The sequence below is a fragment of the Thermobia domestica genome, chromosome 9 (assembly GCF_964235325.1).
Source record: "Thermobia domestica chromosome 9, izTheDome1.hap1.1, whole genome shotgun sequence".
In the NCBI taxonomy this organism is placed as follows: domain Eukaryota; kingdom Metazoa; phylum Arthropoda; class Insecta; order Zygentoma; family Lepismatidae; genus Thermobia; species Thermobia domestica.
This window is the reverse complement of record NC_137462.1, coordinates 137,357,658-137,369,388: the sequence shown is the minus strand read 5'-3', so window position 1 is coordinate 137,369,388 and position 11,731 is coordinate 137,357,658. Positions and strand designations below refer to the sequence as shown.

At 39.7% G+C, this 11,731-nt stretch overlaps 1 protein-coding gene across 1 annotated transcript; it reads left to right on the top strand.

Moving 5' to 3' along the window:
- The first annotated feature begins 10,457 nt into the window (after nucleotides 1-10,457).
- LOC145661040 (uncharacterized) lies at nucleotides 10,458-11,048 on the top strand. The gene has a single exon (XM_081726477.1). The coding sequence runs from the start codon at nucleotides 10,458-10,460 to the stop codon at nucleotides 11,046-11,048; it is 591 nt and encodes a 196-aa protein (XP_081582603.1).
- The last annotated feature ends 683 nt before the right edge of the window (nucleotides 11,049-11,731 follow it).

Here is an 11,731-nt window from a genome sequence, read left to right as displayed (position 1 = left end):
TTAATTGGTTAATATTATAACATATTGTAATATAAAATATTGTAATTGTGGCTTTTTGTTGCATGACATTTCAATTGCAATTTCAATGTAGATCATTATAAACTCTGTGGCTAGATGCAAACTAGTTGTGCGTAAGAAAAATAAGTTACAAACGATAGAGGTCGGACCAGGTAGTACAGAGCCATCAACAACATTCTATGCTAACAGAGAGAGACTGCGCGAGCGATATGAATAACTGACGTGCGTTAACAGCAAGCAGACGAAAATATAGAGACAAGAGAGTGACTAGTGCGAAGTTTAATGTGACCTAGGTCGTTCACTTCCTGGTAAATAAGTGTTATAAATTGACGTTTTGTGTTGTAGTGTTTGAAGTGTAGAAGGTATTTGGGTCCTGTTCGTGAACATGAATCCGCAAGTAGTGGTAGCGTTATTAGTTCGTGAGTTTGAAACGTCTGATGATAATCCCCGTCGAGAAGATCGTAATGCTTTTGAACGCATCAGACGCTTATTAGTAAATAACGATACGGTGCTCGAAGAATATCAAACGTTAGTTATAGACGAGTGTCTAGCAGATGAGAATGATATTGACAGTGAGAGTAGTGACAGTGACCATCGCGAAGAATCTTTTGTAGCGAATGCGTCAACTCATTCTGCAAAAAATAGCAGTTGTGAGCAGAGTAGTAGTTCGTCATACGCCCCTTCACCAAAACAACCTACGAAATGTACGAAGGAACAGTTAGAGAAAGCCTATAATTACTGGATTGAGACAGAAAAAACATCCGGTAAAAGAAGAAAAGCATCGTCTGTATTTTCACGGTACAAATTTCTACAGGGAAGTCTGAAGCCCCTTCGTACTTTTGAACGCAACCTCAACAAAGCGTCCATCAGCAAAATAAACGACGAGGTGCTATTACGTTTTAAACGAACGCGGGCCATGAATGGAATAATTCACGATCGGACAATTCGAATGTGGGCGATGAATGTAAAGAAAGGCATTGATCCAACTGACACTCTTAACTTCAAGGCATCGTCTTCCTGGGTACAAAATTACGGGACACAATATTGTGTCACGCAAAATTACGCACTCCGTGTCCAAATCTGCCAAAAGTGAGCAAGAATTACAGAGAACTGCAGACATGTTTGTCGAGGAAACAAAGGCTATAATCGTGGAAGAAAACCTCAATTTAGGCCAAGTGGTTAACACAGATCAAAGTCGATTTGATAAGGAACTGCATTCAGGCAGAACACTGGCAACTAGAGGCGTCAAACGGGTGTATTCTAGCATTGGATCACCAACAGCAGTTAGGCACTCTTATATGATAATGCCGATTATAGCGTTGGATGGTAAACTGTTATCACCATTATTTCTAATATCTGCTGAACCTACAGGTAAATTCCCCGCAAATATGCGAGACACTCCTTCAAATATCAAGGCATTTGCTCGAAAAACTGCAAATATGAGCAAGAATGATCTGAAGTTATTTCTCCAAGACGTATTTTGGCCAACTGTGACGGAAAATCGCCTTTTGCTGTTTGTTGATTCGTGGTCTTGTAACAAAGATGCGCAATTGATACATTCTACTGTTCCAGATAATGTTGTCCTCCACAAACGACTCATACCCCCCAAATGCACTGGACTTATTCAACCTCTAGACGTTGGATTCTTTCGCACTTACAAGCAGTATGTGCGATTTATAACTGACGCCGCATTGAACATTGATGGGTTTCATATATGGCATCGAGACAACTTCATCAGTCTCCAAGCTTTCACTCATTTTCAATTTCGTGCTTCCCGGTTCATTAATTTTATTAGGCGTGCCTTCTACGTATCTGGATATCTTGAAGAACATCCGGGAAAATTCCAAACTCCAATGACCTTTTGTTTTGATTCTGACATAGCAGCAGATTGTCAGAAAGATCAGTGTACTAATCCCAGCTTCGTCAGGTGTGCACACTGCGAAAATGTCTTTTGCTTCCAGCACATTCTTATCGATACCCTCCACATCAACTGTGTTTCATAGACTGGTACGGTATCTTTTTGCGCCTATATTTACTTGTAATTGCCTATGTTATGATTCATGTTATTGTATTTCAAACGACTCACGGTGTAATGAAATTTGTTTTAGGGAAGTACGTATATTGTTCACACACAGACAGCAATCTTTATCCCCTGTCACATTCCCAGTGAATAGCATGTGAACACACTTTTTGTACTCTTCTTATAGAGGTGCATCCAGTGACTACATTCTGCGAATGGTTTAGATGATATGGTTTTCCACACGATCACTGTCATATGCGTACAGTATATCTTTTTGTCATGTATTCTTTGCTGGACAATTGACTTGTACCTTAAAAGGACTCAAATGAAACATTGGTTATGTTGCCTATGTCCATATATCCCCTCCAGACGTTGTTGCATGTTCGTATTTCTTAACTTACAATAAAGAAACTATAAAATTATTCACACCAATGAACTTCTGGTAAAATTTCAGTCTTAATTGATATACCACATGCCCCACTTTTCATTTAACATTTTGAATTCAAATTCAAGATGGCTACTTTCAAGATGGCGCCCATGATGTCCATATCCCCCACAATATAGCACCTCTTCTCATGTTCCACTTCCTATACATTTGACATGCATTTCTTTCACCATTCGGGAGCGAAACGTGTGATTCTGCATATTTCTGTGTTATTAAGTCCCACTGTAGGCCCCACTTCTTCCGCCTCTCACACTTGTCCATGTTGCCCTCAGCCGCTACAATTTTGCAAATGGACATCTTTTTACATCCTCTTTCACATGTGATACACCTCGTCCGGCAACTCGAGTGCCCCATTCGTACAGTTCCCTGGTCAGTATAAAATGATCTTCAAGGTTGTATCCGGAAGATTATCGCTAAATATATAAACGAAATGAAATACAGTATTAGTTATGCCTGTACTCATAAACTTTAAGCTCCTCCCAAATAAAATTATGAGATTTTAGAAAATGAAACAATCAGAGAAACCCGTCCCAAAGTACGTTTCTAAATCCGCTACTGATTATTTGTATAAATTAGTATTCAAGGTTGTATCCGGAAAATTATTGCTAAATCGTTGCACAGTTACAGTATAACAGAAATGTGGAAGTACGGTTAGACGGATATATTGAAAAACGTACGCTTTGACGGATATATATAAAAACGTAAGTTTAACTTCTGCGTTAGAAGCTAGAGTACTAAGCTCTTAGAAATGAAACAGACTACAAACTGAAATGATATCGAGAAGAAAAAATATCGATAACTCAAAAGTTAAAATAAAGTTAAATAGCCTCTAAAATTGCCCTCAAATACTACATTCTTCATGTTAGCTTTAATTCGTAAAACATGTGCTCCATCCATCTTGATGGTGAATTTTAGAGCGAAATATGGCATTTAGGTCATGGAATTCTTATCTAATATTCTTATAGAATATACTATAAGAAAGCTATTTAGATAGAAAAATCATGAAAATGAAAAAAGCCAAAATTTCCAAAATTCTCGTTTTTTTTTTTCCAAAAAGCCGGCTTTTTATGTGAAAAAAACCATCGATTCAAAAAAGCCGGCTTTTTTGCATCTCTACACTTCACTGTTCCCGTTCTGTCTAAAAATAAAATAATTTAAAATATTTTCTACAAAGTGCTGGAGGGCCTTCAGGCAGAACGGGAGGGCCCATTAAAAATCTTGCTATATTGGAGATTTTGAATTCTTGTTGTTAAGTGCCAATGGAATAAAACGTCTTACTTTCGACAAGATAAATTTTCAAGCAAAGCACGCAACGAAAGATTGAATGGAAATTAACCTTTACACGGCTGTGATCGTCACAACAACGTTTGATAAATGGATTGCCAACGATTTAATCTCGACGTCACACTAAGCATGAGAAAGTCGACGCTAATTGTCTCTGGCTGAGGAAAGAAATCCAATGCAATCTTTCTTTGCACCAACGAATTTTAAAATTTGTAAAAAAAAAAAAAAAAAAAAAAAAGCAAGATTGCACCCTCGCAGATTTTTTGAACAATCCCCTAAATTCAAAATTCTGGATAAATCACTGATCGTCCTAGCATGAAACCAAATTAGTTCTCTGTTATTTCGGCCTCTTCCCTAAATAATATTTCTACTACTTTCTCCCAGAGCTTCATTGGATGGCTCATAAGTTGTATTCGTCTGTAGTTGCCACATTGTTGCAGATCATCTTTGTTTTTAAAAACCGGAACAATCTAGCTACTTCTCCATTCTTTTGGCATATTTCGTATTTCCGATACCCTTAAAAAGTCAAGTAAACAATTGCACTCCTTCTTTACCTAAACTTTTTCATACTTCGATAGGGAGATTTCCGGTCCTGCAGTTTTAGCACTTTTCATCATTTTCACGGCATTTTCTACCTCTACTATGGTCACAGGTCGAACCAGTTCCTGATTCGTGGAAAGACTTTCGCAAGTTCCATTCTTGTTTTCCCAATTGAAAAGTTTCTGGAAATACTCCTTCCACTTGTTCTTTATCTTCTTGTCAGGACCTCGTTATTTTCGTCCTTGATGCAGCGCACATGCAAAATATTTTTCTTTTGCCTCGAAAGTTTGCATATCATCTTTTCTCCATGTTATATTTCCAGGTTGTACTAGTGTGCTTTTTGCTACACTAACTGCCTTCTTGGCGTTCTTGTTTCCTTCCTTATAATCCATCAGAGCTAGTTGATTGCCAGAGTTCTGCCATTTTTTTGTACCGTTCCTTCTTCTCCTTCATAGCTGCTTGAACTTCTTTATTTCACCATCGTGTTTCCTTACCAATGAGGCCTCTTCCTTTTGTTTCTCCCACAACTTTTGTTGCTGTTTCCATGAGTGCTACTGATAGTCTGGTCCACTCCTCTCACGAGCAACTCTTTTTCCTTTATTTGCAGTACTTGGGATGCGGTGATTTTCTTTCGAATCTTTTCAACACTTGTCCCATCTAGTTTCCACTACTTTGTTCGAACAGGAACACTTTGTCGTCTTCTTCCTATTTTGTCTTTAATGAAGATATCAGCTACTACGAGGCGGTATTGCTTCGTTAGTCTTTCACCTGGTATTACTTTGCGATCCTTTGCATCATATAAGTTTTGTCTCCTCCATAAGATGAAGCCGATCTGAGACCTTGCCATGCCACTCTTATATGTAATAAGGTGGTGGTGTTTCTTCCTGCAGAAGGTATTCACAATAGCCAGATGGTATGCTTTTGCTACTGATAGTATGTTCTCGCCTTCCTTATTTCTTGTTTTCCAATCCATGTCCTCCATGTATTCTTTCATATCTTGATCGTCCTATATGCCTATTTAGATCTCTGTTAGAACAAGCTTCTCATGTAATGAACAATTCTGCAGAGTATTATCTAGTTCCATTCAAAATTCTTGCTTTGTCTCTTCATCACGCCAAACTTACGGGGCATAGACGTTGATTATATTCAAGGTTTCCTTCTCCTAACACGAGCTTGATTATAATAATTATGTCGCTTACTCTCTTCACGTCCACCAATTTCTCCTTCATGTTCTCCAACGTCATTCTTTCTGTCGTTGTTCCCAAGCATTTATCCATTTCCTATTTCGTTTGCTCTTGAACCCTTCAATTAGTCTCCTGGATGCATGCTATGCTTTCTCTCCTTCTTGCCAGCGTATCCGATAACTCATAGCTCCTATCTGTCAAGGTTCCAACGTTCCACATTCCTACTCTGATCTTTTGCTGTATTTGGACTCGCTACCCCTTCCGTCCATTGCTACTCACTTCTCATGGCCTTAAGGCGATCGGTCTGCCCTATCCTTTTTGTTAGTCACATTCCTTTCTCGATCCATATTTGGGAGCGAATCAGTGCAAGCACATGTCCTATCAGTGGATATCGAGCCCTAGCTCTAAAGTCTGATCGAGCTCGATCCCCGATGAAGTTAATAGGAGTTATGAGTGCGAATGCGTGCAACCCCATTCAGGCCAGTGAGCCTGGTCACTGAGTGAGATTAATGACTACAATATTAAGATAGAGAGAACCTTATTGAGGATAGCGATTCCAAACTCCATCGAGTACAAGGGTAATCTTCATTGAAACTGTGCTTCAGCGATATCGTTTATGACGTTTGAAGGCGGTGCTCTGAGTTCCCTTTAAACACTGTTAGCGAATGAGACAACTGCAATGTTGCCATGTCCTATCTGTCTTCTTAAAATGTATATATCTGTGATCTGCTTACCTGGTCACGCTGTAGTGTGTCTGCTTAGATACACTACTTTACCACATGGCAACGTCGCGCTACAACCTTCGTTTCAATTCGTCTATCTCATACGTCATCAACTGTGTTCCATGCTTTAATGAGCGCGAGAACTACTGGTTGTAATGAGCCTTAGTCTGAGTGTGACGCGATTGCAAAATGGTCATCTTCCGTTCATCCCATTACAATGCCTAGAGAGCAAATAGTTCAATGTAACCAAATCAAAAAGAGGGAGGGGGAGGTCGAATTTTCTTCTCAGCCTCGGAAATCCTCCCACTCCCCGAGGAACATTCAACTCTGCTTCACCTGTTTCCGCTTCAAGGGACATGGCGTAAGCAACGAAACGAAACGCTAAAAATGGTCTTAAGGCTATATCCCACAAAGCTACCGTACCATTCAAAACAACAACCCCTACCTTGATAATAAAAATTGTGATTTGTTATAACTAAAAAAGATAATAATGAGAGGATTATAAAATTCGGTCTGCTACTTCTTCAAAATATTTTTAACATAACACAAAAACAACTATTGCTTTAACTTAATAAATATAAAAGTTGTATGAATCAGAATATCGCAGATGGCCTGTGCTATATTGTACCTTGTAGGAAATGTGCCTTCCATCACCAGCTAGGGTCGATTGGAAATGCTCTGGAAAACATTCCATGGTCCGTGCCTTGAACTACCTGCTTCTCGATAGGAATCCGATTTCTATTGAAAACTCGGGAAAATGCCTCATTTTCCGTGTTTTCCTATGCTCAAATTGGTTTTAGCCATTTTGTGTGTGTTTGTGTATATGTAGTGAGAGTGTGTAGTATGTATGTGAGAATGAGAGATGTATGTAGTAGACAGACCAATGATGGCCGTGTGGTTCAATATGATGAGGCCGATAGCACAACTGTAGCACAGCAGGATGACCTATATCGCAGATAGTCCCTTAGTTGTATGTTAAAAGACATTCTATAGTCATCCTGTGTGCCTCTTCATAACCTAATAGCTAATGCAAATGTTCTCTGTGCACGTGGTGCCGGGTTAGATTGCCGGTGGGGTACTTGCTTTCGGTACACAAACCTGAGTAGTCGTTCGGACCCTACTTTAAACATCAGGTCCCATCTCAAATAGCCTCGATGCTGAACATAGAAGTTGGACTTGAATAAACCAAGCAACAAATACAGATATCCATCGTATAACGCGATTAGTTCGTTTCGAGAAATCGCGTAAAGTGAATTGATTTTCAAATACATAACATAGGCGTAGTTTGAAAAGCACAGAATATCTGAAATTTGTTGGTCAGAGGTAGAGTGTTCACTTCTTGTGCGTGGGGTCCGCAGTTCGATCCGAACTCACGCCAAGTGGGCTTTGTGGTGGACAAACACCGTGTGCGTAAGCTTTCTCCGGGTTCTTCCATTTTCTTCATTCCATTATTTCACTCATTTTCATCATTACCATAACCGTGGGTGGATTATTCTCAGTGTGCGAATTAAATAATTTATATTGGGGGGGGGGTAAAATTAGGCCAACAGGACGTAGAATCTGAAGGTACAATAATTCAAAATGAGACAATAATGCATTATCCCCCCACATAAATATTATATGACATCGGTAATAAATAAGGGATTTATTAATTCAATAAATCTACCGACAATAACTATGTATACGCATATTTTTTGACAAGCACACACCACACCTAACCTTTCTGAATGTGTACTCACTTTTGTGCTCGTAGCTCTCTAAGGTTTATTTACTTAATAATTCGGCAGAGTGATAGCCATGGTCACAAGCATATGTTAATTTTTCTGCTCATATTGAAATCTTCTACTTTGCGTTATTACACAGCCTTGCGAAAGAAAACCTACAGACTGAGACATAAATCGGTTAACACCCCTGTATCACACCAACGGCTTGGCGTTCACCTTGGTTCATGGTATATGTTGCTCGGGTGGGTAATGGACCATATTGCACGACATGGTTACTTACAATGGCGGCCATCTTGGAAGCCGCCATCTTGGATCCAACTTTGGATTTTTAAATGTGTAGGGGGGCATGTGGGGTATCATTTAACACGAGCTAGATCTCACGTAGCTATGTTCTGTCCTTCTTGAGGAAGACACACTGCACGGCGTCTCTACTACAGATGGGTTCTTGATAAAACAGGTTCTTCAGATGACCCCAGAGAATGAAGTCGAGCGGAGGAAGATCTGGGGATTGTGATGGCCACTCTATCGGTCCCCATCGCCCTTCCCAATGTCCCGGAAATTGTCTATCGAGCTATTGGCGTGAACATAACGCATAATGAGATGGAGTCCCGTCTTGCTGGAAAAAGGATGGGGAATCACGGTCCTCATTCAAAAGAGCATGGAACACATCATCCTCGAGCAGATCCCGACATTTCTCACTAGTCAGGGTGCTGTGGATGAAGTACGTTCCAATAATGCGCGTCCTCCAGATTAGACACCACACTATCACCTTTTCCCAACACACCTCTTTGCTGTCTTGGCGCCAACCTGGGTTTTTGTCACTCTAGTATATGTGACTTTGTTTATTGACCTCTCCGGGACCTCTCGGTGGACGAAAAATAATGCCTTATTACTGAATAGAACACGTTGTGGGAAAATAGGGTGCTCCTCACACCTTTCTGTGGCCCATTCATCGAACTGCACTGTCCTGTCTGCATTATCCTCTGTTAACCGCTGCTGGAGTTGACTCTGTTAACCGCTGGCTTGTATTTGTCCCACTTATTCACATTCAGCACTCGTACCACTGCTGATAGCTGACGGATTCCTGTTATGGATGCCACAAGACGATAACATCGCTTTGGCCTTTTCACAACAGCAGCCAACACTTCTGTTGCCTTGTCGTCGGCAGTAGCGGTCCGTGGGCGTCCAGATCAATCGTTGTTCTGCACCGTGCCCGTCTCATGGAACTTCTTCAACAACTAGAACACTCAACGTGTGAGATGTTCTCTCTCTCTGGGTGGGATGCATTAAACTCAGCCGCAATCACCCTGGTAGATCGTCCACTATTCTTCTCCACGATCTCGATTCGTTCTGGGATTGTTAGCGACATCTTACAGCACCTGGAACAAAGAAAACATGCTGTAGTGCCAAATTTCCACCCTTTGTGACCCAATAACTTATTAACCAATAGTGATAGATGAAAATGGACTACACCAAAATTTCCCTTAGATTGAGCTCGAGTCAATGATACTCCACATACCCCTTCACATTTAAAAACACAAAATTGAATCCAAGATGGCTGCCATGGCAACCGTCTCGTGCAATATGGCCCATTACCCACCCGAACAACATATACCATGAACCGAGTGTGAATGCCAAGCCGTTCGTGTGCGCAGGAGTGTTAACCGACTTATGTCTCTCCCTGTATTTTAGTATTATGAAAATCATTAAAATTATCGGTTAAACCGGACTTACGTTTAAAAAAAAATCTACGTATTAGCCTATCATACGAGAAATGGATTGTTGCTGGTTCCAATTTCTGACATCAAGCTCAAATCGAAGGTCAAATATTTAAAAACTCTAAATTCAAATTTCGAGCTTGCGCTTCTACTCCTCGCTAACGCTGCACTCTCCACGATTTTTTTTCAAATATCGATTCCGTGACTGAGTTAAGGAAGTCAACACTTACTTTACTGTTAGGTTACAGCTGTGTTGATTCACTATGTGCTACATTATCCAAGGAAATATAAACATTACATTGAAGTTCTCCAGTCAGTATTATTGGCGTGGACAGCAAACTGTACAGCGAAAAATAAGATGGAAAACTGAAGGGTTAACTTTAAAAAGCCGCTCCACTTGACGTGTTTATACAGACACGGACAGTGATACAGAGAATAAGTCGTATTAGTAAATGCTGAAACAAATCTTCAATTATGCGCTTACCTTCACAAACGTGTCTGCTCACTACGGACGCATTCCCAGCATATACGTGTCAAAATATCTGTGTATAAGAACTGTCTCAAAATATCGAAGGGAGAATATGACAAATTGCTCAAAGACTATCGTGCTCGCTGGAGTTGTGGCCGGGAGGACTGCGATATGAGAGGTAGCTTGAAAAACCAGTCTCTGCAAATCTAAGAACAGTTGGATGCATTAAGGAAAGAGTTCTCAGATAATTTCAAAAAACTATCTAAAAACTACAGCAAACTGGAAACGAAATTGGACTCAGTGGTTAAGGAAAATGAAGACATATTGAAAGCAATGCAATTCAAAGACGCTGTCTTCGAAGAACTCAAGATAGATATAAAAGAACTGAAGAATGGAATTAATGAATGTTCAAATAAGAGTGCAAGTAAGAAAGAACTAAAAGAGTTGAACCAATACGAAAGAAGGAAAAACCTTGAGATTCATGGTGTCCCAGAAGATGGTGAAAATCTTTATACGACTATAATCAATCTTGGCAAAGCATTGGGGGTAACGATAACAGAACAGGACTTAGATATAGTGCATCGTATTCCAACTCGAAAAGAAGAATGTGAAAAGCCTATCATTGTACGTTTTGTTAAGAGATGGAAGAAAGAAGCGGTGCTAGCAACGAGGAAATCCAAACCAAACTTAACAAGTGTAGATATTGGCATTAAGAAGGCCCCAAAGAAGATATATATTAATGAACATCTTACAGCGTACAACAAGACTCTGCACAAGAAGGCAAGGGACCTCCGACCTGAGGTCAAATACGTGTGGGTGAAGGACTGTAAAGTGTACGTAAGACAACATGAAAATTCCCCAGCGGTGTGGATAAGGGATGATGATGATATTAAAAAAGTTCCGCAATTGAAAACCATGTTATAGTTTAAGGCAGTTTATGGATTACAATTTATATAACGATACTTCAGGGGTGCCCACAAGGGGGGGCTATGACGCAAACTGCGTCATTGAAATATTTGGGGGGGGTTAAAAATCTATATAAATATGTTTGATGGGGGGGGGTAAAATTAATCGAAAAGAAGATTTTTTTCATGGAAGAACACCTACGGATAGACAATTAGGGGGGGTGCGTCATGGACATAAGAGGGGGTGGGCACCACTGGATACTTCAATATTTAGAATAAACATAAGTGAAAACACTTTTGACAGTATAGATGAGTATGTAAATATCCAGTCAAGCTTACATTCGAAAACAAAGAATTTTTCTATATTGTATATCAACGCGAGAAGTATAAGGAACAAATGGGATGAAATTGAACTGTTGTTGTTAAGAATACCCAAAATTGATGTTATCGTTATTGTCGAAACATGGCTATATTCTGGAGAAAGTGATTATTATAATATTCAGAATTATACAGGCTTTCATGTGAATCGAAATTGTAAGAGAGGGGGTGGAGTTGCTATTTATCTCCAGAACGATTGGACTGGTAGTATTGTAAAAACAATTAATAACATTCATAATATTCTTGCTATTCAACTCTGTATAGGTTCCAAATTAATTACATTGGTAGGCGTTTATAATCCACACAGAAGTAATATTGAAAACC